Here is a 27,010-nt window from a genome sequence, read left to right on the forward strand (position 1 = left end):
AAAAAGAGAGGTATTACTCCTTTTACTTTTCCACCATTTTTTCTTACTCCCTCGGATTCTGTTCTCCAGACATCCTCCACATAGTTACACCTTTCTCTTAGTAGGTGTATCGTTTTGGGAGTTGGGTTCCCGTTTACGGTAAACCTCTCTGAGTCGGCTTACCATGGATTATCCACTGATCAAGCCGCCTCTATTTCTCTAATCACGGAATGAACATATATATTCTCCTTATAAGTCTCATACATTCTACGTTTGAGCCTTTCCATTCCTCTCTTCCACAGTTTGGCAAGGGAACTTCTTTCCCTCATAATGTCATTCCTGCCAGCAGGGTCCGTGAGTTATGCACTCTTTCCATACTCACCTGACTCGTTCCTCCGTCACTGAGTGGTTCTATGCATTCATCTTTCTATCCTTTTCAGGTAGATATTGCATCTCTTTTTACTCAGAAAATACTCTGCCAATTTTTCCTAGCCTCTCTCTCTCGCCCTAGGGAGAGAGTGGGTTTTCCACATTCCTGGACAGTAATGCTGCGCTTACATTCTATCTACATTGCACTGCATTCCATGTGAATTCCACTTGACTCTTTCCTCCATGCAAGAGTCAAGCTGCGACTTCCAGTGGCCACACAGATCTAATCCTCCTGACTAAGTGGTCTGTATTTCCTTTGCTACCAACAAGCAGACATTTCGCTACAACACTGTGGGTATCCACATACTGATGTTTCCGTCCTAGCCTTAACAGCTTCCCTTTGGTTGCTGCTGCTTGTACTTTTTTATCAGGCTGCACCTGGAGTCCTTTCCATACCTTCGCAGCCTATTATTGCTTACATTGACTAGCCGGCATGCTCCATGTTTGGCCAGTCCGCCTACTCTTACCTTTTTCAATTCACTACCCAACATCCTTCCACGAACCCATTATGGTGTTGCGGATGCCCTCCGTTCCCATTTCCACCTCCGTCATTACGCTTTCGCGTGTCTGCGGTGTATCTGGTGCATTCTCGGGCATCCTCAGCTCGGTACTCACCCATTTGTGAGGACTACCATCCTGCTTGTCCTGTGAGAAAGCAAATGTTGCTTACCTGGTGTAACAGGTGTTCTCACAGGACAGCAGGATGTTAGTCCTCACGAAACCCGCCCGCCACCCCGCGGAGTTGGGTCTGTATACTTTTATTTTAGTTTCGCTTGCGCTTTTTAGCTATAAGACGAGACTGAGGGAGACACCTGTGGCTCACAGGGATAATTGCAGGCTGGGCATGCTCAGTGCACCCAGTATGCCAGTGTCAGTCAAAGCTTGTTGAAACTTTGACAGAAAAGTTTTCCGTACAGGGCTCCATCCTGATGATGTCACCCATTTGTGAGGACTAACATCCTGCTGTCCTGTGAGAACACCTGTTACACCAGGTAAGCAACATTTGCTATACCTGTCCATTTGGGAATCTCCACATACTGTACTCTGTTGTCATGAAGGCAGACATTAAGTATTATGTCCAGGCAGCTAAAGGATTTGACCATCCCCATTTGCTATACTGAACTATGGTGTTCGAATCTGCCCATAAAAATCTCAGGAACATGCCCCAGGACTTGAGTGTCAGATACAGTACCATTTTGGAAGAAGGCATTATCAGAATACTATGCTACAGTTCAACATAGCATCCTACTGGATCTGTATAAGTAACTTTTGCACTCTATTTTCTAGAGGGTGTATGATTTCACTGAGTGCCTCCCTAAAGAGGCTCAGTCTAGCTTCAAATCATTGCTGGCTTAGGGCAAGGAGTGTGAAAAGCATCTTATCTGCTTGGTGAATGGCTCTTTTGAGATGTCATTGAGATATTTTGAAATGCCTATAAATAAGTTACAGGGAGTCTGTTTTTCTGAAAATTGTTGTCCTCATTCTCATTAGCTTTATCTGTTACTGGCCATGGGTATGAAGTGATCTATTTCTGTGAGTGTCACTACTGCTGTCGTCAAAACAAGCCTGCATGATGAGCTAATGCACGTGATTACAAGCCATTGATATCAGCAATGATGGCCTGGCAAACCAGCAATTGTATGCCGGTGGGCCGGAAAATATAGAGGGTAGGAAAGAAGCAGGCGGGCTGATTAAAACATGCAAACTGGCCAATTTTGGCCTGCAGGGCTTAGTATGCCCACCCTTGCTTTAGACCACTTTAAGGATCATGCAACATTTTTGCTAGCACCAAAGCCATCTGCTAGAGGCATGAAATTCACCTTCTATTTTTATGTTATGAAAATATTTTTGTTTGCTTTGCTTTCTAAGAACATAGCATGAATTAGTAAACTTAAATTACTTTACTGAATGAATTTATAAAAGTTGTTCAATGTCGTCTTCCTTTCCATTCACCTTTTCTAAGAATTAACATAATTTCCTTTTGCACATTGTGCCCTCTGGTATGCCAAATTCATTTTACTCTATGCTTTCGAAACATCATGATTCAGTCTTTTTTTTTTTTTTGTATATTGATTTTTATTGTTGTGACAAAAGCAACAAACAAGTGCAACCATACAACTCAAACAGTCACATTTTCTTATACCCACAAGTGTATGTACAGTTCAAACAGAGAAAACTGATTCAACAAATGCTGAAGTCCAGCCACACTCTTTTAGGCCAGAAACCAGCGATAAGGAAAACTCCAAAACTCCACATACAATTAAACAGGTCCCCAACTCCCCCCCCCCCCCCCCCCGGGACATCGGTCAGAAGAAACAAAAAGAAATCCAAGAAGTAAGGTCTGGAACCAGAAGAGAGATGCAGGCAGAAGGTCCTCCCTCAGTCTACCCCAATGGTAAATCATTAAGGAGTGAACTGCGCACAGCAGGAGAGACAAAGTTGAGATACGTTTCCCAGCGATTCACAAAATGGGCACAGGGTCGAAACCATTCTACCTTAGCAATATATTTGTCCAACAGACAAGCCTGATGGATTGCATTACGAAGTTGTGTTAAAGTTGGGGGATCAGCTACTATCCATTTTTGTAAGATACATTTCTTTGCTAACAAAATCACCAGTCGAAACCACCACCTCGTAGTTGACTTAATAAAAGTTATGCCCCGACTATCATCCCATAGAAAAACATTAAAATGAAACGCAAAGCGAAGGGCACATGTTTGTTGGAGGTAGAGATGCACCTGCCGCCAAAAAGAACCAATCTGAGGGCAGGCCCAAAACAGGTGACCCAGTGTACCTCGGGGAACTCCACACTTTAAACAACAACCTGTGCTACCCGTCCCCATCCTACACGCTTGCGCAGGGGCCACATAAAATCTATGTAAAAATTTAAACTGCAGTTCCTGTAAAGGGAGGGGGACAGAAAAAAAAGCAGCTCGTGAGAAACACTGACGATAATAAGGTGTAGTGAGAGAGGTGCCCAATTCCCTGTTCCAGCCAGCTACCACTCTCTCCCACAAAGAAGGGTCCCTATGGGCTTCCAGCAGGCGATACCAAAAGGAGATCCTATGTCGCGTGGGGTCAGCCATATCCAGAAAATCTGATAAAAACTCCCAAGCAGGATGGTGCGGATCGGGCAACCGCAAGGCATGAATGTAGTGTCGAACCTGCAAATAGGCATAAAAATGAACATTAGGTAGACCATATTGGTCTCGCATCTGAGAAAAAGAAAACAGCTGGTTAGAATCATCCACTAATTGCCATACAGACTTAATGCCTTTCTCGTACCAAGAGCCAAAAACCCGGTCCTGGATACCCAGTGGGAAATCTAAGTTGCCTCGTAAGGGCAAAAAATGTGTTACCGCCCGGGGAAACTTAAAACGCTGACATGTCCATCGCCATGCCACGTACACCGGTCGAATTAACACGCTAGTCCGTAAGTGGATAGGGAGCTGGGCCAACGGTTTATGTAAAATATAAGCAAGACTCAGAGGATGCACTCTAGCTTGCTCTACTAATAGAGGAGTGTAGTAAGACGTTGTCATCAGCCAGTCCGCAACATGGCGTAACTGACAGGCTACACTATACACTTTTAAATCAGGGAGTCCCCAACCACCCCTTTTCTTGGATAAACGAAGGGTCTGTAAGGCAATCCTAGGTTTCTTACCCTGCCATAAAAATCTTCGCAATTGCGCATCTTGGGCTTGTATGTCCCGCCTCGTCCAAACAATGGGAAGAAGTTGCATGACATACAACCACTTTGGAAAGACAAGCATTTTATATAAAGCTATGCGCCCTGCCAAGGTAAGGGGAAGGTGAGCCCACCTAGCCAGCAGATCTACAGTCTGCCTCATTAAAGCTTTAAAATTAAGTAGATGCAGCAGATGAGGAGTTTTTGGCAAGAGCACCCCCAGGTATTTAATGAAATGGGGCGCCTGAGGGATGGGAAAATCATCCGGCACCCAAGTTTGAGAGCCAGGCATGGTCAACATGTAGAAAGATTTGTCTAAATTTAACTTGAGGCCAGCCAGCGAGCCATAGCTATCCATTTCCCCCATTAGCGCTCCCCAGGAGGTATGTGGGGAGCTGAGATGTACTAGGAGATCATCAGCGAAGGCAACTAGCTTATACGAGGCGGACACCCCAGGGCGAGACGAGATACCCTTAATCAGAGCATTGTTCCGGATCTTGCTCAACAAGGGTTCTAACGTGAGGATAAATAGAAGCGGGGAAAGGGGGCAGCCTTGACGGGTGCCCCGGCATATCGGAAACGAATCCGTTAGCGTGCCATTTAACAATATAGATGCAACCGGGTGATGATATAAAACTTGAATCGCCAGTCGAAAATAACCGGTAATACCCAAGGAATCTAAAACGGCAAACATAAAAGGCCATCCCACCCGATCAAACGCTTTTTCTGCGTCGAAACTGATAAGGATGGATGGAATGTCCTGCCAATGACAAGTTTCCAAGGAGGACAACACCTTTCTAACATTAGAGGAAGAGCTGCGATCTTTGACAAATCCCACCTGATCCTCTTGTATGATACCAGGTAATAAAGATGACAGGCGAGTCGCCATAACTTTCGCCAAAAGTTTCACATCAAAATTTAGGAGGGAGATCGGCCTATAAGAGGCTGGCAGAGTAGGATCCCTTCCTTCCTTGGGGTATGACCGTTATGTACGCCTGGTTGCGATACAAGGGGAAGCCGGGTGTTCAATGATATCATTAAGCATCTGTGCTAGTGGCAGAGCAATGTGGGTGGAGAGAATTTTATAAAACTCAGCCGGGTATCCGTCAGGACCCGGCGCCTTCAGGGGCTTCGCCCGCTTAATGGCTAGCTGGAGCTCCTTCGGTTGTATTGGTTGATTTAAAAGCTCCAACTGAGCATCAGTTAAACGGGGAAGGCCAGATTGAGCGAGATAAGCCTCAATGGCCTCAGGCGAGACTGAATCAGCACTGTAGAGCCGTCTATAATAATCACAAAAAAGGTCTCCCATGTCTTTGACCTTGGTAACCAGCTTACCCGCAGGTGTTTTTAACGCCGTGATATGAGTTCTACTCCGCCAGGATTTTGTCATATTGGCTAAAAGCCGTCCTGACTTATTGCCCTGATGATAATACTTTGCCTTAAAGTAAAAAACAGATTTCCGTGCCCTATCATACAAAAGGGAGTTTAGTTCAGTCATTATAGTATGCAACATTGATTTATGATGTGGCGTGGGAGCCCGCTCATAATCACACTTAGCTTTCCGTAACCGCCCCTCCAGCAGACGAATACGCGCCAATTGAGCCTTATGAGTACGAGCAGAATAAGCTATCAATGCCCCTCGGAGTACCGCTTTCGCGGCCTCCCAAAACAACAATGGAGAATCCTCATGTTGCTTGTTATGAGTAACATACTCAGTCCACTGCTGGACTAATACGTTCGAAAAGGTCCGTCTCCAAGGAGGCGGTGCGGGAATCGCCAAAGCGATGGAGAGGAGTCCAGGGGTTTTACTAAAAAATCCAAAAGTATAGGAGTGTGATCGGAGACCACTAACGGACCCAGCTCCACCCGCAAAACCTGGGCAAAGTCCCGGACACCAGTCAAAAGATAATCAATTCTAGATCCCGTACCATGGGCCCGGGATATGTGCGTAAATTCCAAATCATAGGGGTGAAGCGTCCCGCCAGGCAATCAATGGTATCTAATGCTTGACAAACCAAGGAAAACACCCTTCGACGATGCATCCCCTGGGCCAGCTTTTTTAGTAGAGCGATCCAAAGCAGGGTCCAATACACAATTAAAATCCCCCCCCAATCAAGAGGTGACCCTGAGCGTGCGTAGCCAACAAGGCTAATTAAGTGGGTATAGAAGGCATGGGTGTAGGTGTTGGGAGCATATAAGTTACAGAGGGTAAAACTCTTGCCCTGTATTTGACAGCATAAAATAACATACCTTCCCTCATCATCAGCTATCACTCGTTCCAAATGAAAAGACACTTGTTTTCCAATCAAAATGGCAACCCCCGCCCCTCCGCGAAGAACAGTGTGCTGAAAAAACCTGCTGCACCCACATCCTACGAAGCTTTTGGTGTTCTGAGGCATCTAATTTCGTTTCCTGCAGGATAGAAACGCAACGTGTACCTGATGGCGTTGTAAAGCCTGCAGCACCTTATAGCGCTTAACAACGGAACCAATCCCAGAAACATTCCAGGACCCAATTCTCAGCACTGATTGGGACATCACTAAGGAAACACATGGAGTACGAAACCGCTTGAACCATTATAAAATCGCAGAGCTTGGGCCCCCCAGCCTAGACCCAAACCCAGAAAACCACCTGCATCCCACAAGAATCCATGATACAGACCTAGAAACTAAAAAAAAACCCCGTGCCCGAGTTCCCTTCCCCCCTTCCGCCCGTTCCCTTCCCCCCCTTCCCCCCTTCCCCCCTCCCCTCTACCCAGAATCCCCCTTCGCAACAAAAATACCCATTCTCTAACCATAGAGAATCAGACTTCCTTCCGCATGGATCACTCCCCCCCCCCCCCCCCCCCCCCCCCAGAACCTAGAAAAGAAATGGCAGACCAGCGTGAGAGACAAGTCTGGCCGCCTTAAAAGCAGGTCCAGAAGAAAACAAAAGCACAACGAAAAGTTAAACAGGTGCATATAGGCAAGTAACACCACAGTCTAATAAGGAACAAAACCAGTCCAACAATAAATGCCTTCCTGAAAGAAACCAAAAGTATACAAAAGTCAGTGGAAGGCGCATAACCAGGAGGCGGTGAGGTCCACAAAATGGTCGTCCGGCTCAATCGGTTCCACGAGGTTTAACATGGCGGCCATTCAAAAGTTCCCATGTCGTCAGCCACTTGGCAGGTTTAAGGTATCCATGAATTGTTGAGCTGAGTCAGCCGACTCATAGTAGTGGTGAAATGCATTCTGCCAGGTAAATTACTCAGTCTGGCGGGGAATTGAGCATAAAAGGAACTCTTATGACGCGCCAATTGAGTGCACACAGGTGAAAACGTTTTTCCTCTGAGCTGCCACCAGAGCAGTAGTAATCCTGAAAAATTCAAAATTGAGGCGCCCTGATAATCAATTTGCTTCTTCCTCCGGTAAGCAGTAACAATCCATCTTATGCGCCGAATTCAAAAATTTAGCAATGACCAGGCTGGGGCGCGTGAGAGCTGGTATTCTTCTGCCCTAGTCTCGTGCGCGCGCTCAATTCTCAAAGGCCCATGCGGTTGCGGTAGTTCTAAGGCCTGCGGGAGCCAAGATTCTAATATGCACGGACAAGTCACTGTCCTTTAGTGCCTCTGGAAAACCGATAAAACGTAAATTTCCACGGCGGGAGCGGTTCTCCAGGTCACTCCAGTTTCTTTGCTTGTTTGTCCACCTCCGTCTGCAGGGGCCGTAACCTGAGTCTCTAACGAGTGTAGTTGATCTTCCGCGGTCGAAATCCGGGTCTCCGCCTCGTCAGCCGTTTAGTAGACTCCGTGAAAAGCTGGCTCATTATCTTCGAATTTTTGGTAAGCTTGTCGAATTTCTCGTCCAGCGCCGCTTACCACTGCCTCCACCACCCTCTGTAACTTTACCATCCCGACTGTCAGGGGACGAGGGGGATCCGGCCGACGGCGCATCTTAAGTCAGTTTGGCGATATCTCTCCGGGCCTTTGCGTTGCGGGTTTCGTCGCCAATCGCCGCCCTGTCCGACTGCGGGTAGCACGCAAAGGGCGAAATCCAATCACTCAGCTCCCTTATAAAGCTAGGTCCGATGTCCAATGATGCAAATGCCCCCAAAAAGAGCTCTTAAAGAGAAGCTAGGGGGGGAGTGGAGGACGGAGCTCTGCAGAAACACGTCCTACTCCTCCCACCATGCTACCTGAAGTTCCAATGATTCAGTCTTTTGCATATTAGTTTTTCCTTTATGGTGTATGTCTTCCTTTAATTGTTTGCCTTGGCCTCTCCGAAGTTTTCTTAAAATTCACAGAATGTTCCCTGCATGCTGCATCTCACTGTGGACTCTGCCTTTGTGTCTTGCTATGAGCCTGTGTTCAATGTCTCACTGGTACTAGGGGTGCCATATCTTATTTGGGCCAGCGGTCACATCTCACTTCAGTCATGTGCCTCTAAGATTATGGGAGAGACCACCATCCCAGCCAGCTGACTACTATATATTTGATACCATTCAATAAAATATAGTGATGTAATTGTGGGTTAGTTTGTTGGGGGTGCAGGGATAGAGGTGATGAAAAGGAGTACATGGTGAGAAAGTCATGAAGGAATTTTTCAAACTTTGCAAATGGCTCTCATTTCTGGTATCCTATTTAGAGGAGCTTCATATTCAGAGGCCTGAGGTCGCACCAAGAAAAGTTTCTACAGACCAAATCTCATAGAGTGAGGACAGTATTGAATACTATAAAGACTTTCAGAAAATAGCTATCAAACATCAAAACATCGGCTCTGAACGAGCAAGGAGAACCAAATTTCATCTTCTCTGCTCGGGAACTAAAGATGTGGAACTGGGCTCACCCTAAGTGGTTCTTGTACCAGGACATTGCAAATACCAATCTTCCTCTAGTGGGATATACTGAAGTAAATCTGTTTTGTGACAGCCTGGAAACAGAAGATACAGTCTTCAGTTTCAGGATGAGATCAGAAGGCAGAATATCAATAGAAGCCTTCTCCCTCATTGGTGACACTTTCTGTATATTTCATTGATATCTATCTGTATATAGTTGTGCTTATAAATTTACATACCCTTGGCAGAATTTGTAAGATGTGTAGCATTTTAAGAAAACAAGTTATCAGAAAAAACAAATGTCTGTTATTTTTTATGTTTTTCAAATTAAGCTGTTTTATGCATCACAGAATAGCACAATCATTAAACCATAGCAATATAGGAAATAAAATAGTCCTGTTCATATTTTATATACCTTTAGATCTTAATATCGTGTATTGCCCCCTTTTGCATCAGTAATGGCTTGCAGTCTTTTGTGATAGTTGCGAATGAGGCCCTTTATTTCTCATGTGATTAAGCTACCCATTCTTCTTGGCATAAAGCCTCCAGATCCTGTAAATTATTTGGTTATCTGGCATGAACTACATGTTTGAGTTCTCCCCAAAGTAACTCAATTATGTTGTGGTCAGGAGATTGTGATGACCCCTCCAGAACCTTCACTTTCTTCTGCTGCAGCTACTGAAGGGTTGACCTGGCCATATGTTTTGGTTCATTGTCATGTTCGAAAGTCCAAGTGTACCCCAGGTGCAGCTTCTTAGCTGATGAATGCAAATTCTCCTCCAATATTTTCTGATAAGATGCAGCATTCATTCTTCCATCAGTTTTGATTAAATTCCCTATGCCATTGTAGCTCACAATCCCCAAAACAGCTGAGATCCACCTCCATGCTTTATGGTAGGGATGGTGTTGACACCTCTTCAAACATAACGTTTATGGTTGTGAAATAAAGTTTAATTTTGTCTCATTACTCCAAATTATTTTGTTCCAGAAGTTTTGAGGCTTCTCTAGGTACTATTTGGCATATTGTAAGTGGGCTGTTTTGTTGCATTGGTGTAACAATGACTTTTTTTTCTGGCAATTCTACCATGCAACTCATTTTTGTTCAAGTATCTTATTGTGCATGCTGAAATACCCACATCACTTTGTTTCAGAGAAGCCTGTATTTCAGTAGAAGTTGTTCATGAGTTTTTCTTGTTTCCTGACATTTTCCTGGCAGGTGTCTGAAATATTTCTTGGTCTGGCTTGGTATTAACGGAAACCATAATTTTCCACTTCTTGATCAGAGTTTGAATAGTACTGATTGGCATTTTCAAATCTTTGGATATCATTTTATATCTTTTTCCTGATTTATAAAGTTGAGCTACTTTTTTTTCGCAGATCCTTTGACAGGTATTTTGTTTTCCCCATGCTTCTAATCACCAAAGTCAGTGTAGCCCTGGGTGAAATGCACAGGGGTTTCTCAAGAGCTAATAAACTCATTGACTATTTATACATGGACACTAATTACAATCAAACAAGGCAGAGGTGTGGATACCTACCCTTTATTACCATCTCAACCTGTGTGTGTCAACTTGAGTGTATATTATCAGCCCAAACATTCAAGAGTATGCAAACTTTTGAACAGAACCATTTTATTATTTCCTTTGTTGCCTTGATTTGTTTAATGATTGTGCTATTCTGTGATGCATAGTAGTTTAATTTGAACACATTAAAAATAAGACGTGTTTTGTCTGATCGCTCATATTTACTTAAATTGCTTTATGTTTTACAAATTCTTCCTTCCTGGGGTATGCAAAATTATGATCACAACTGTATATGCTCCTATAATTCTGATAGTCAAATATTCGATCTATGGTAGCATTGGTTGCCCATGTAGGGTATACCTTTGTTGAAGAGAAGTTCAATCCACACTATCACATCTAATTACTGTCTAGACCCAGCTTTGCAGTGGGAATATTAGTTTTGGACTGTCCATTCTTCTCAGGCTTTTTGAGGAGTAGAGCCAAAATCCATTCTTTCTAGGGCCCAATTTACAATTTAGGGTTATCTTCCTTGTTTAAAAATAGAAAATCAAAAAGGGTTTCCTACCAAAGAATACTTCCTGCCCCTTGTTAGTGATGTCTTCCCACCACCCACTTATTTATTTATGTTAACGATAACCCTTAACTAGAGAATCCCGTGTGTGTGATTAAGGTGACTTGCATGTCTTAGGGCAAGAATAAAATTGGAAAGAGACTTTGCATCCAGAATACAAGTGCATGAGGACAGGAATTCTATATCAGTGACATGTAATGTGCAAACAAAATTGTCAGAAACAAGGCATAGAGAAATGGGAGCAGAGACTACCATAAAGGATATACAAAAATATTTCACAGCTCTACATAAACTAAATATAGATGTCACCATGAAAGAAATGAAATACAAAATAGTCCATCACTTCTATAGGCAATGTTAAAAGGTACCTTATGGCATTACATGCTATAGCAAAATATAATAAATAACATTGAGCAAGGAAATAGTACAATTTTTGGGATGAAGAATTGAAAAAGCTTCATGAGTGTATGGGGATACCCATTCAATTTAAGAGTGGTGACCTGAATGGTATAAAGAACTTGAAGAAAGGACAGAAGCTGTTTGTGTACTTGGCTTTACAGTCTGTTTGTAAATGTTTATTATTGAAGCAGAATCTCCAAGTTTAAGTATTTGACATGATAATGATTGAGTTAATGCAGTATAGAATGTGATACTGTGGAAGGGCTTCTGTGACTTATAGAAAGAGGAAAATAAAAACGTTGCTTGAATTGAAGTATTCAGTGAAAGGCCTGTCTGCTAAAATGAGTGAGGGTAAAGATAACTGAGGTAAAGACACTGTAAGATGTGTATGGGTGCGAATATGTGCATGTGTGTTGGACCGTTGGGGTTAAAGGGGCACTGAGAGAAGATAAGGCCATTGCGGAAAGATTAAATGATTTCTTTTGCTTCGGTGTTACTAAAGAAGATGTTAGAGATACCCATTCTGGAGAAGGTTTTCATGGGGGGTGATTCAGATCAATTCAACCAAATCATGGTGAACCTGGAAAATGTGGTAGGCCAGATTGACCACCTGAAGAGTAGTAAATCACCTGGACCGGATGGTATACACCCCAGGGTTCAGAAAGAACTAAAAAAATGAAATTTCATACCTGTTTCAATTAATTTGTAACATATCATTAAAATCATCCGATGTACTTGAAGATTGGAAGAAGGCCAGTGTAACCCCAGTGCTGGGAAAAATCATGGAAACTGTTATAAAGAATAAAATCACAAAACATTTATAGACATGGTTTGATGGGACACAGCCGGGGGTGCATATTATGCTCTTTTATATATATATATATATATATATATATATATATATATATATATATATATATTAATGATGGCAGAAAAGGACCAAATGGTCCATCCACTCTGCCCAAAAGAAGACTTGCCTTATAAATCTCCTACATTGTTTTTGGAAGGGGTTAATAAGCATGTGGATAAAGGCGAACCGGTAGATGTGGCATATTTGGATTTTCAGAAGGCGTTTGACAAAGTCCCGCATGAGAGGCTTCTAAGAAAACTAAAAAGTCATGGGATAGGAGGCAATGTCCTTTTGTGGATTGCAAATTGGTTAAAAGACAGGAAACAGAGAAGGATTAAATGGTCAGTTTTCAAACTGGCAAAAGGTAAACAGTGGAGTTGCCCAGGATCTGTACTTGGACCGGTGCTTTTTAATATATTTATAAATGTTCTGGAAAGGGGTACAATGAATGAGGTGATCAAATTTGTGGATGACACTAAATTATGCAGAGTAGTTAAATCTCAAGCGGATTGTGATAAATTGCAGGAGGACCTTGTGAGACTGGAAGATTGTACACTTTGAAGTGCCGAAAAGCAGAATATAAAAATCTAAATAAAGTTTTATTTATTGCTTTAATTCCTCCACCTCCTGCTCTTTGTATACTCCTCCTTGTTCGCCCTCCCTGTTCATTGTAATTTCTGCCTTTAAAGTTACATTGTAAACCGGTATGATGTATGCATACTAATACCGGTATATAAAAGTTTTTAAATAAATAAATAAATAAAAATTGGGCTTCCAAATGGAGGATGAAACTTAACATGGACTAGTGCAAGGTGATGCGTATAGGGAAAAATAACCCTTGCTGTAGTTACACAATGTTAGGTCCTATCTCAGGAGTTACCACCTAGGAAAGAGGTCTAGGCGTCATAGTGGATAATACATAGAAATTGTTGGCTCAGTGTGCTGTGGCAATCAAAAAGCAAACAGAATGTTAGGAATCAGGAAGGGAATGGCAAATAAACGGAGGATTTCATAATGCCTCTGTATCGCGCCATGGTGAGACCGCACTGTGTGCAGTTCTGGTCACCGCATCTGAAAAAGCATATAGCTGCACTGGAGAAATGCAGAGAAGGGTGACCAAATAACGGACATGGAACAGCTGTCCTATGAGAAAGGCTAAAGAAGTAGGACTGTTGAATTTGGAGAAGAAACGACTGGGGTGGGGGGATATGATAGTCTACAAAATCATGAAAGGACTTGAACAAATTAATGTAAATTGGTTATTTACTCTCAGATAATAGAAGGACCAGGGGCAGTCCATGAAGTTAGCAAGTAGCTCATTTAAAACAAATTGAGAACATTTTTTCACTCGGCGCATAGTTGAGCTCTGGAATTCATTGCTAGAGGATGTGGTTACAGCAGTTAGTGTAACTGGGTTTAAAAAAGATTTGTATAAGTTCCTAGAGGAAAAATCCTTAAACTGCTATTATAGTAATTAATAAGCAATAATAGCTTGTGATTTATCTAATGTTTGGGTACTTGCCAGGTACTTGTGACTTGGATTGGCCACTGTTGGAAACAGGATACTGGGCTCAATGGACCCTTGGTCTGACCCAGTATGGCATATCTTATACTCTTATACCTATACCAGCGATTTATGTGTTCTGAAGGCGACAGTTCACCAGTCATACAAATCTTTTGCTTCCTTTTGATTGTTGTTCCCCTCTCTGTCAGAGCTATTATATGGACCTGAGCTGCGGTAGCATGGGATCTACTTTATATGAACGGTGAAAGACTTTTATGCCTTTCCAAGAATCTGTTCATTCTGTGCTCTGTGGTCACATGACCCATGTGTGTGGCTGGTGGACTTTAGAGAATACTTGTGTGGTGACCCCTTGGTTACCCACTAGATGTCCCTAGTTCCCTACCAGTGAGGAATTAGTTATTTAGAAAAGGAATACCACTGTTCAGCATCTCCCCCCAGAGGCTGTCTGTAATGGGAGGACCTTTTGCTTATAAGTAGGGGCTTAGGAGTAAGTTAGGCATGGCATTTGAGTTTAGATTTTAGAGAGTGAGGAGGTATTGGAATAATAATAATAATAATAATTATTATTATTTTATTATAGTGAGGCCTACTCCCTCACTGAAGATATTTTTGGAGAAAAATCTTTTCCAGGCACTCCTTGCTTGTTAAAGATCTACCTCAGCTTCAGAACAGACACTTTAAGAAGATTTTCTAACTGTAAGTTATTTTACTAGCATGCAGCCTGGTTTAATCCTGGAGATGGCTACTTCCCAGATCTAGAACCTGGGACTCCAGTATTCTTCTAGGTCAGAGAAGGAATACAGTGACAGTAGCACCCCAGAGGTTTTGGACATTTTTATTACAGGATTTTTTTGTTTATTTGAGGATGATTTGTCACCCCTCCTCTCCCTGGAGACTGGGCTGTATTGCCTGATCTGTCACCTGCAAACCTTTCCCTCTGAAAGGTCATTAGAATGGAGGTTGGATGAGAGAGGGCGAGAAGTAGGTTTGGAGACCCACCACAGGATCTTCCCCTGGGACACAGGCACAGGCTGGGAAGAAGAAAATACTATGAACTCAGATAGGACTGTTTCATGCTTTAAGATAATCCTAAGCAGAGCAGGATTTCCTCAAAGAGTTTGAGCCTCTTAAACATTTGGTGCCAGGAGTGTTAGGAATCACCTTAGGAGCCTGAGTCGTCATCACTTACACAAAAGAAAAACATCCAGCTGTAATGTTAGTTTATTTATTAGTGGGACAATGATTCAGTTTTAAGGAAATAAGTAAATTATTATTTGAACACCCCGTCCTATGTCCATCTCATCTGTCCCAGTTTCTGCAGTACCATAGTACATCAACTGATTTACAGACACATTTTACTGAGAGAATCACATCACCGCCTGGGCCATGAACATCACCTTCCCTCCAACAGAAAGGACTCACTCCTGGGTGTAACAAGCAGGAGGGGATAATATGCAGCAAAGACAGTTCCAGCAGAAATTATTTTTGTGTGCCCTTGGAGAATATGCCACTTCAAAGAAAAAGGTTACATTTCCTAGCGATAGCAGATGGACTCATTACAAATGGGTATAGTGTGCTTGTGCTAGCAGTTGGAGACGGATCTGGCGTCAGCACGTGGTACATATACCCCTGCAGGAAGTGCAGGCGCTCAGTAATTTCCATCTTCAAAGCAGTTTGGAGCTACCTCACGCTCGCTGAGCGTTTTTTCCAAATTCTAATGACTAAATTCATAGAAGTCCTACCTGAAGACGAGCCCCGCACTCCTGAGGTGATACCATCGGGTCCCTCCCCCAGTTGAGTTTCCCGAGGTGATTTCCATGGTCCCTCGGAGGTACGAGCCTCGGTCCGGTGGCCGATTCGCGGCAGGGATCTAGCCCCCGAGTGAGAAGGGCTCGGGCGCGGCATAGAGGCAGCCTCGGTCCCGATCCGTTCGCGGTGAGGACTTGGCCCCCGAGCGAGACGAGTTCGGGCGCGGCCTAGAGGCAGCGGGTGCACTTCCTCCAGCGCGGCAGTGACGGTAATTACCCTCTCCCCCCGCAGCCGGAGACCGCCCGGGTCGCAGCCGGGAAGCGCCGAAGATCAGGTAAGGCGTACATCTTTACTTGTTGGTCTCCGAGGAAGCGTGGACTAGCGGGGTCTGTCTGCTTGGCAGCCCGCCTAGGAGGTCGCCATTTTGCCTGCCTGCTCATCTGCCCTGGTTCGGCGCCTCGCCCTTGTGCTCAGACCGGACTCAGCGCACAGGCGACGGGCGCGTATGTAAGGCGTCCGAAGATAATTGGGCGCACATTGATGATTTATAGGCGCACGTTGCTTGATAGGCGCATGCTACTAAGCACACGTTGATAGGCGCACGCTGCTAAACGCAGGTTGCTCGGCGCACGTTGATAGGCGCACATTGTTGGACACACGCTGATAGGCGCACGGTGTTGGGCGCACATTGATAGGCGCACATCTGCATAGAGATAACAGGCGCGATGGAGCGTATGAGAGCCCATGCGTCCGCTGAGCCGGTGCCTCCAGCATCAGGCATAAGAGCTCTAGGCCTCTGCTCAGCATGCCACCTCAGAGCCACACAGAGCGAGGAAGCAGACTCCCTATGTGCCCAATGTAAGGAGGCCCTGGGAGTTCCAGGCCAGGGCCGGTCCCAGCCCAGCGTAATTGCTGGTTCCTCAGGGAACATCCCGGACCTAGCAGGCCGCGGTGAGCAGCCAGGGATCCCTAGAGACCTGGTGCCCCTAAGGCTAGAACATGCTTCGCTCTCAAGGGTGGAATTATTCAAGGGGATCCATGCCTTTGTCAAGATGCAGTCTGATCCCCGAACGGACCCATATGTACCAGATGACCCGGCCCCTGGACCCTCAAGACCTAGGCACGGCCACCCGCCACCCGGAAGCCCCACTTATGGGGATTCAGATTGCTCTGTGGAAGAAGAAGAGCTCCCTGAGGAGGGAGAACTTCCCTCGGGGATAGAGCCGTATCGAACCATGAGACGCTTCTTTCTTAAGGAGGATCTGTCGGAGCTGGCTATCCCGGGCCACGGCACCCATGGGGAACCTACGATGAACCCCCTGCTGGAAGGTCTTCGTCAAACGGCCCACCACTTCCCTCTCCAGAAGCAGCAAGCAGCTAATCGATCTCGAGTGGAATGCGGCAGAGGCTCATTCAAAGGGGGTCGGGCCTTGTCTGGCATGTACCCCCTGGACCCGGCAACCAAGGAGCTGCTGGCGTGCCCTAAGGTAGACGCCATAGTTTGCGCAATTGTGAAGCGCACCACCATTCCGGTGGAGGGAGGGGTGGCCCTCAAGGATGCACATGACCGGCGCATGGACGCCATTCTGAAACAAGCCTTTGAGGTGGCAGCCATGTCCCTACGAATTGCGACCTGCTGCACCGTGGTGACGTGTTCCTGTTTATCACAAGCCAGGAACAACACCCCGGGAGAAGAAATGGAATCAGCCCTCTCATTCCTCACTGACGCTGCCTCCGATCTAGTCCGTACGGCAGCCAAGGGCGTGTCATCCTCAGTGGCAGCCAGGAGACAGCTCTGGCTACGAAATTGGTCAGCCGACTCCTCCTCCAAGACGCGCCTTACCAGAATGCCCTTTAAGGGATCCCTCCTGTTCGGCAGCGACCTCGAGAAACTGGCTAACAAATGGGGTGCCTCTCCATTGCCCCGTCTACCAGAAGACAAGTGAAGGAGGAACCAGCGCCTTTTTCCTAGGCCATCCAGAGGTAGAAGCTCTCAACTCTTCAACCCTTACAGGATTCGCTACCAAGCACCTCGTTCTCAGACCAGGAACCAGTCCTTTCGGACTAGGCACAGCAAGCGGGGAACCGGCTCGGGTTCGGGTCCTGGCCGCACCCCACAATGAGAATCAGCCGACCCATCTGGGGGACGAAGCCATAGGGGGCAGGCTAACCCTATTCTACCTCAGGTGGGTCGAGATTACTTCGGACCTGTGGGTCCTCAACATTGTCTGGGAAGGGTATTACCTGGACTTCCTTCACCTCCCTCCGGACAAGTTTGTGGAATCTCCTTGTCCGCCCCTCAAGAGGGTGGCGCTGGAAGTTACCCTGGGAAGGCTCCTGTCCCTAAAAGCCATAATCCCAGTGCCTGCATGGGAGATAAATTCTGGGCATTACTCCATTTATTTCATCGTACCCAAGAAGGGGGTCACCTTCAGACCCGTCCTGGACCTCAAGTCGGTCAACCGGCACTTAAGGGTCCCAGGATTTCGCATGGAAACTCTGCGGTCAGTCCGAAGTGCCATACAGCAAGGGGAGAATCTCACATCCCTGGATCTGTCAGAAGCTTACTTGCATATCCCAATCCATCGGGATCATCAGCGCTACTTACGCTTCAAAGTCCTGGGACAACACTTTCAGTTCCGGGCTCTACCCTTCGGGTTAGCCACCGCGCCACGGACCTTTACCAAGGTAATAGTAGTGGTGGCGGCATCACTCAGGAAGGAAGGAATTCTCGTCCATCCCTACCTAGATGATTGGCTGATCATGGCAAAGTCACCGGAGGAGAGCCACCAGGCAACCAACAGAGTTATATCTCTTCTGGAAAGCCTAGGATGGGTAGTCAATACAAACAAGAGTTCCCTACAGCCTTCGCAGTCGCTGGAATACCTCGGAGTCTGATTCGACACCCAGGGAGACAAAGTCAGCCTGACCTCCAAGAGGAAATGAAAACTCCGGAATCGTTTGTAGACTTTGCTGAGCGCCACCTGGCCCACAGCTTGGGATTACCTACAGGTCCTCGGCCTAATGGCCTCCACTCTGGAAGTGGTACCATGGGCGCGGGCTCATATGAGATCGTTACAACGCGCCCTTCTATCTCGGTGGAGCCCACGATTACAGAACTACACCGTGCAACTGCCTCTACCGGCTGGAGTACGGCATCAGTTACGGTGGTGGCTGCAGCCCGGCCACATGAACCGGGGGTCAAAATGTCCTCTCCAACCTGGACCCTGCTCAGTACAGATGCCAGCCTGAGCGGCTGGGGAGCACACTGCGAAGAACTAACCGCCCAAGGGCGGTGGAACAGAGAAGAGTCGGGGTGGAACATCAACCGACTAGAGGCATGGGCAGTCAGGATACCATGCCTGCGATTTGCCCACAGACTTCGCAACAGAGCAGTCAGAGTGGTGTCGGACAATGCCACCACGGTGGCATACATCAACCGACAGGGCGGAACCAGAAGCCGACAGGTATCCTTAGAAATAGCCCCCCTGATGGCGTGGGCGGAAGCAAATCTCCAGGACATCTCCGCCGTCCACATCGCCGGGAAGGACAATGCCACGGCAGACTTCCTCAATAGAGAAAGCCTTAAACCCGGGGGAATGGCAGCTGTCGTCCACGACCTTCCAGATGATCACGGATTAGTGGGGGACGCCGGGCATGGACCTACTAGCGGACAGGTCCAACGCTCAAGTACCCAGATATTTCAGTCGCAGGCGAGATCCTCTATCCCAGGGGATCGACGCCCTGGTACAGCCATGGCCTCCGGAGATCCTGCTAAATGCCTTTCCCCCATGGCCCCATGGCCCCTGGGTGCCATTATACACAAGATTCAGCGGCACAGAGGCCTAGTTCTTCTGGTAGCCCCGGACTGGCCAAGAAGACCCTGGTATGCAGACATGAGAAGGCTACTGGCAGGGGATCCTCTACCCCTGCCTCCTCACAGAGACCTGCTGCGGCAAGGTCCCATCCTCCACGAGGATCCAGCTCAATTCTCTCTTACGGTCTGGCCATTGAGAGGGCTAGTCTGAAGAAAAGGGGATACTCGGGGCCGGTAATAGATACACTCCTCCGTGCACGCAAGTTCTCCACATCACTAATTTATATAAGGATCTGGAGAATATTTGAAGCCTGGTGCGAAACTCTCAGCACCAATCCACATGCCGCTAAAATCCCCATCATTTTGGATTTCCTGCAAGATGGGCTCCAGAAGGGTCTGTCCCTCAATTCAATCAAGGTTCAGGTGGCTGCGCTATCCTGCTACGGCCCAGGAGTGACTGCAACAGCATTGCCACACACCCAGACGTTTCACGTTTCCTGAAAGGAGTCAAACACATTCGCCCGCCACTGAAGTGGCCAGTGCCCCTGTAGAACCTCAACCTAGTTTTGGAATTCCTAGCAGGACCTGCCTTCAGACCCCTCCGAGGCCTGTCCCTCCGTCTTTTATCCTTGAAGATAGTGTTCTTGCTGGCCGTGTGTTCAGCACGCCGCATCTCAGAGCTACAAGCACTGTCCTGCCGCGATCCGTTTCTCAGGATCACCCCAGGGGCTATCCATCTTCGCACGGTTCCTTCCTTCTTACCTAAGGTAGTCTCTCACTTCCACCTCAACCAAACCATATCCTTGCCAACCACGGAAGGTTTGAAGAAGTCGGAAGAAGGTCGAATACTGCGCCATTTCGACATCAGCAGGCTATTGTCCAGATACCTGGAAATGTCGGAAGCAGTACGAAAGACGGGACCACCTGTTCGTCCTTCGCAGAGGGAAGAGGCAAGGAGAAGCGGCCTCACGGGCGACAATTGCTTGCTGGATCAAAGAAGTTATCAAGGCGGCCTACGTAGAAGCGGGAAAACCACCACCTCTACGGGTCAAGGCTCACTCTACCAGAGCGCAAGCGGCCTCCTGGGCAGAAAATAGGGTGCTGTCGCCTGCAGAGATATGCAGAGCGGCAACGTGGTCCTCCCTCCATACCTTCGCCAGATTTTACCGTCTGGACGTCCAGGCCAGGGAGGACACAGCATTTGCAAGGGCAATCCTAAACGGACCTCGGGCAGCCTCCCACCCAGTCCGGGAATAGCTTTTGTACATCCCATTTGTAATGAGTCCATCTGCTACACGCTAGGAAATGGAGAGATTACTTACCTGATAATCTCGTTTTCCTTACTGTAGGCAGATGGACTCAGCATCTCGCCCGGCTGCCGATATACATGGGAATTCACCGATTCACGGTAAGCCATGTTTTCTGACATTGGGCATCCACCCTGCCGGGTGTCGACGCCTTCCGGTTGAGCACACTGGCGGTCTCCAGCTACTGTCAATCGGTCAGGTTAATCATGTTCAGTTAATTGATCGGTCAGTCACACCTATATCCATAAAGCTTTTTCCAGGAAGATTACTGAGCGCCTGCACTTCCTGCAGGGGTATATGTACCACGTGCTGATGTCAGATCCGCCTCCAACTGCTAGCACGAGCACACTATACCCATTTGTAATGAGTCCATCTGCCTACACTAAGGAAAACGAGATTATCAGGTAAGTAATCTCTCCATTGTTACAGGTAAGCAACTATTCCATATCTGTATTTTTTGTTTTTATTTTCTTTATAATTTTGACACTATGCCTTTTTATATTTCTTAGGGTTGAGGAGGAGGAAGCATCTTCCTCCCTGTACCCCATTTCTTTGCTTTTTGTGTTCTGTCTATACTATTGCTGCCTTTTCCCTTTAGTCATTTTTCATTGTTCACTGCAGTTGTCAAGACTATGATGAGTATGTCCATTGGGATGTGCTGTAATGTTGGCCTGTCCTCAAGCAGCGATTTGTGCTAATGATTTATGATCAATTTGCTGGCTCATGTGATCTAGTACTTTTCTCCCTTGGAACTTAAAGGAAACTGTGCAGTTATAGCTGAAAAGGTAAGTTGAAAAGGTGATTTCATTTGTGGTAAAGTACAATATCTGAGACAACATGCAGGGAACACTGGCCCCTTTCATACTACCAAAAAGGGTACATTTTTTGCTGTTTACACTTAAGAGACATGACATGAGTCAATGGAAGAGTGAATCTTGGAAGCCATTTTTTTCCTTTTTTGCTTTCTCTGTATTGCTGCCAGTGTGCCAGAACATGGGGCTAGATTTTTTTTTTTTTTTTATGAAGACGCCTGCTTCTCAGCTAGTAGTTATTTTAAAACTTGTTAATGCTTTTGCCTGCTATCTTAACTTAGACTGACCTCTGCTATCTTGCTTTTTTGTAGAGTACATTCAAACCATCATGATGATGGAAGAGTCTGTCCAGCACGTTGTTATGACAGCCATTCAGGAGGTATGCTTAACCACTGATAATCTATTGTGCGTGTATGGTGGAAAGAACAATCCTACAAGTATGAGTAGTGAAGGAAACATATGCCCTAAACTAGTAAATAAATTCATTTAAAGATGTTTTAAGTAATAATATAAACTGGTTCCAGTGGATTCTTGGACCTCCTGGTCAATAAATTGTTTTCCAGTGTTTATATTTAAACATAAATAATTTAATTCTGCTACTACTTAACATTTCTGTAACACTAAAACAAGTATGTGTGTGTGTGTATGTATATATATATATATATATATACACACACACACACATATATAGATACATACGCACACACATACACATATATAATTTGGTTAATTTTTCCTATTCTGCCTTCATTTTGACATGCAGGTGTAATGCACATGTATGTATTTTTTTATTTTAGTTTTTTGTGTCATTCATTAAATACTGTAGTTGTATTGGTATTGTTTAAATAACTAGAAAATTGTCTTGTCCGAATGTCTCAACTTAACTGTGTGTTCCATGGAGCAGGAACAGTTTCTTTATATATATATATAAACAAAACAGAGAGGGAAAGGAATAGGTATGTTACAAAACCCCAAACTGTAAAAGTTCGTTTCTTGAATGTAAAGAACACTGAACATGTACTGCATTAAACCCTTTTCATTCCAAAAACCTTGGTTTTTCCTGGCCTTGGCTCTCAACCTGGGCCCCCGCGAGAACTGAACACCAAACTGAATGGCAGGGGAAAAAAGATACGGAACCAACAGCAGGAGGTGAGGGAAATGAATGACTGCGATGCGATGTGACCACGCCCCCCCGACATCACTGGGAGCCCCGGCGACGGTTGAAGAGCGCCTCACCATCACGCGCCGTGCACCGAAGGGGTGCGACAAAGGGGCTCTCCCCTTTGTGCTCCCCTTCGTGCAACCCTTGTGCTTCTAAAAAAAAAAAAAATAAATAAATCTTTTATATTTTTCTGTAATTTAACCTTTATTCCAATTCTTTACCTTTTCTTTTCGCTTGTTAACAATTTTAATTAGAAATGTTCATTGTATTAGACTATGGAAATTTATTTCCTGCTATTCTGTTTAATGTAAACCGGTATGATTTATATCGGATGTAAGAATGTCGTGTCGGTATATAAAAATTAAAAATAACTATATATATATACACACACACACAAGACAATTTTCTAGTAATCTGCTACCTATTAAAACATGAGAGCCAAGGCCAGGAAAAAACAAGGTTTTTGGAATGAAAAGGGTTTAATGTAGTACATGTTCAGTGTTCTTTACATTCAAGAAAAGAACTTTTACAGTTTGGGGTTTTGTAACATACCTATTCCTTTCCCTCTCTGTTTTGCTCATAAATGTCCCTATGCAACATTTGTTCAATGAGAACACACTTCTGTATAAAAGTGCAGTCAGATGAAATTATTTAAACAATACCAATACAACTACAGTATTTAATGAATGACACAAAAAACTAAAGTAAAAAAAATACATATATGTGCATTACACCTGCATGTCAAAATTTTATTTATTTATTTTGAGTTTTTCTATACCGGCATTCGCGATGAGATTCGCATCATGCCGGTTTACAATTAACAAGAGGTGAAGGAAGATAATTAATAAGAAACATTAACAGGTGCTCAAAAAAGATTGCAGTCATTTATTTATTTATTTAGAATTTTTATATACCGACATTCTCGATACAAATATCAAATCAGGTCGGTTTCTATTGAACAAAACAGACGCGGTTAAGGCGTTACATTAAACAGAGTTTCTGAACATAAGAACGAAGATATTATATAGACATCAATAACACGTCAAACAGCGTAAAAGGCGTAAAATAACTAAAATAAATAGTAGAAATAAATTGAGTGATACAAGTAACAGTGAACTATGTTGATGGGCATGACATGAGCATAACATGAGCTAAAGAACTAATGCATCTACAAAGGTGTCTTTCATAACATGAGGACTGTCCGGATAAGGCGTAAGCGAGCCCTGCGGGGCTTGGGGTGGTCATGAGACTTGTTGTGGTCTATTTTGCCCTTTGACCGGTGTCAGAGTGTTCCTGCAATTCCGGGAAGGCTTGCCGGAAGAGCCATGTTTTTAGGTGTTTCTTAAAAGTTTGATGACATGTTTCTTGGCCCGGCTGTACAGAGTGCTCGTTTTCTTAATGAGGTTTTGACCGGAGGATCATATAAGGATCCTTTGTAATTGTATCTGATAGGTCTTTGAGATGTGTGAGGGCGGAGTTGCGTGTTTAGATTTAGGTGGGCAATGCCCATAATGTCCTTGTGGATCATCATTAATGTCTTGAAGGTAATCCTGGATTTTATAGGAAGACAGTGAAGGCCGTGTAGAATTGGTGTGATGTGGGCTCTTTTATTTGAGTTAGTGAGTAATCTCGCCGCACCATCTGTAGGGGTTTCGTGGATATGGCAGGAAGGCCTAGTAGAAGGGAGTTGCAGTAGTCTAACTTAGACAGAATTATAGACTGAACTACTAAACGGAAGTCGCTGAAATGAAGGAGCGGTTTCAGATTTTTGAGCACTTGAAGTTTGAAAAAACATTTTTTAGTGGTATTGAAGACGAAGGATTTAAGGTTAAATTGATTGTCGAGTCGCACCCCTAGGTCTCTGACGGAGGGGGAGTGGTCAATGGATGATTTTGCGAATTGTGTTGCGCTTTGGGAGTTGATGAGAGTATGGTTTTCATCCGGCGAGATGATGAGGATTTCAGTTTTATTTGAATTGAGTATGAGGTTCAAGCTGGATAGCAGAGTATTGATGAATTGTAAGCAGTTGTTCCAATGTGCCCAAGTTTTTTGCAGGGATTCTGTCATAGGAAGAAGTATCTGAATGTCGTCAGCGAAAATATAATGCTTTAGATTAAGGCTGGAGAGTAGGTGGCAGAGTGGTAGCAGATAAATGTTAAAAAGTGTAGGGGAGAGAGATGATCCTTGCGGGACTCCTCGGATTGATTTGATAGAAGTTACCAATAAAACAAGGTAATTAATAAAACAGGGAATTAATAAAACAGGGAAAACAGTTACAATAAAACAAGGGAATTACACAACTTGGAGCAGTGAAAAGAATGAAGTGAAAAAAATGAAGGCAGAATAGGAAAAATTAACCTTCCAAATAACATAAGCACAGACTACTTTTTCAAAGAGGATGAATCCTGCTCTGGGTGCATTTGGTAGATGAATAAGGAGGTTATTTGCATATCTATAGAGAGATGACCATCTTTCCTCATATTCTTCTATGCTTAATAAGCTGTGTTTAAATGTGAACTTATCATAGTAACCACCAATGATGTACTACAGTAAAGGATCATTTTTGTGGGGATTTATTTTCAAAGAAAAGCTCATCTGCAATGTGGTTTTTAGGTATTTTAAGTTGATTTCAGTGTTCAGTTATTGTTTGAATAGCTGTAAAGTATGTGTTAACATTTCATCATAGTTTGTGTAAAATGCAGCTGCATGTTGGTCAAGGTTCAGGAAATTATTGGCCAGTTTTCCAGTTAATCAGTTAGGGGCGGATTTTAAAAGGGCCGCGCGCGTAAATCCTTCAGGATTTACGCGCGCAGGGCCCTCGTGTGCCTGTTTTGCATAGGCCGCCGGCGCGCGTAATGCCCCGGGACGCGCGTAAGTCCCGGGGCTTTTGAAAAGGGGCGGGAGGGGGCGTGTCCGGGGGCGTCCCCGAAATGAAGCGGCGTTTCGGGTGCAGGCCCCGGCGTTTCAGGGGCGGGCCCAGGGGTGTGGCGCCGGCCCGGGGGCGTGGTCGAGGCCTCCGGACCACGCCCCTGGGACCGGAGGATGGAGCGGGGCTGCCGGCGACGCGCGCAAAGTTAAGGGGGGGGTTTAGATAGGGCCGGGGGGGGGGGGTGGGGTGGGTTAGGTAGGGGAAGGGAGGGGAAGGTGGGGGGAGGGCGAAAGAAAGTTCCCTCCGAGGCCGCTCCGAAATCGGAGCGGCCTTGGAGGGAACAGGCAGCGCGCGCCGGGCTCGGCGCGCGCAGGTTGCACAAATGTGCACCCCGTTGCGCGCGCCGACCCCGTATTTTATAAGATACGCGCGGCTACGCGCGTATCTTATAAAATCCAGCGTACTTTTGTTTGCGCTCGCGCAAGGTTTGAAAATCTGTCCCTTAATGTATTGCTGACACAAGGCTACACAAATGTTGTGAATTGCTGATTGTGTACTTGAGAAATGCATGCATTCTGCTATTTTCATTGGTATTGTCAAGAGGCTGTACATAGCAGCTGGAGATATTTTACATGAATAACATTTTAGATGTGCAGCAATGTACTTGAAACTTGTAAGACCCATTCAATTTGCATGAAAGCTTAGCCTAGTTTTTACATACAAACAAGTTTTCTTTTGCTTTTCCTAATCCAGTGTAATCTAATTGCAGTTGATGAGTAAAGAATCTCCAGTCTCTGTTGGGAATGATGCTTACGTTGAGCTTGACTGTCAGGTACCTTGTATCAGATACATATATATATATATATATATATATATTTTTTTTTTTAATTTTACTTTTACAAGAGCACATGTTTATGCATTCACCAAATATCTGTCATAATCAAACTATGTTGAGTGAAGGAAAGGCCATTGGGGAATTTTTTCACATTTTCCAGGTGGTGGATGGTAACTTTAAATACTTACTGTCCTGTAGAATCATTTTCCTTTCTTGATTGTTAATCATTTTGGAAGAGGGGGAGCCTAATGTGCATAGATTCTTAAATTACTCTATTTTATGCTCTTATTGTCATATCAGTGTAACTGGAAAGAAAACTAGAAATTTACAGTTGATGTGGAGTAGAATACAAACTGAACTAATATTAAAATTAGAGCAGAAGAAGGAATGAGACCTTGTTCTTATTATCAAATAATATTTTTATTTATGCATTTATTTATTTTAAGTTTGTATACCACCTCTGAAGCTCTAGGTGATTAACAATACAATGGGTAAAGTTTAAAGCATAACATTTCCTGTTGACTTTCATTAATTTTATGCATAAACTTCTTTTTCTGGTCTCTAAAATACAGTTTGTGAAAAAGGTATCACTCCTTATGACAGCTCAGTTTGATTCTCAGAGAATAGTTAGACTGTTAATGACACACAATCTCCTAAGGTTCTGGTCTCTTACTGATATG

The 27,010-nt window shown here is 44.8% G+C and overlaps 1 protein-coding gene across 5 annotated transcripts in view; it reads left to right on the forward strand.

The window, feature by feature from the left end:
• HOOK3 (hook microtubule tethering protein 3) overlaps positions 1-27,010 on the forward strand; it is a 1,188,278-nt gene that overhangs the window by 255,884 nt on the left and 905,384 nt on the right. For all 5 annotated transcript variants that reach the window (XM_029601894.1, XM_029601878.1, XM_029601884.1 and 2 more), the window contains exons 6-7: positions 21,776-21,843; positions 26,265-26,327. In XM_029601894.1, the coding sequence (XP_029457754.1) occupies positions 21,776-21,843; positions 26,265-26,327 (131 nt within the window). The remainder of the gene's footprint in view (positions 1-21,775; positions 21,844-26,264; positions 26,328-27,010) is intronic.

Source organism: Rhinatrema bivittatum, chromosome 1 (genome assembly GCF_901001135.1).
Source record: "Rhinatrema bivittatum chromosome 1, aRhiBiv1.1, whole genome shotgun sequence".
NCBI lineage: Eukaryota > Metazoa > Chordata > Amphibia > Gymnophiona > Rhinatrematidae > Rhinatrema > Rhinatrema bivittatum.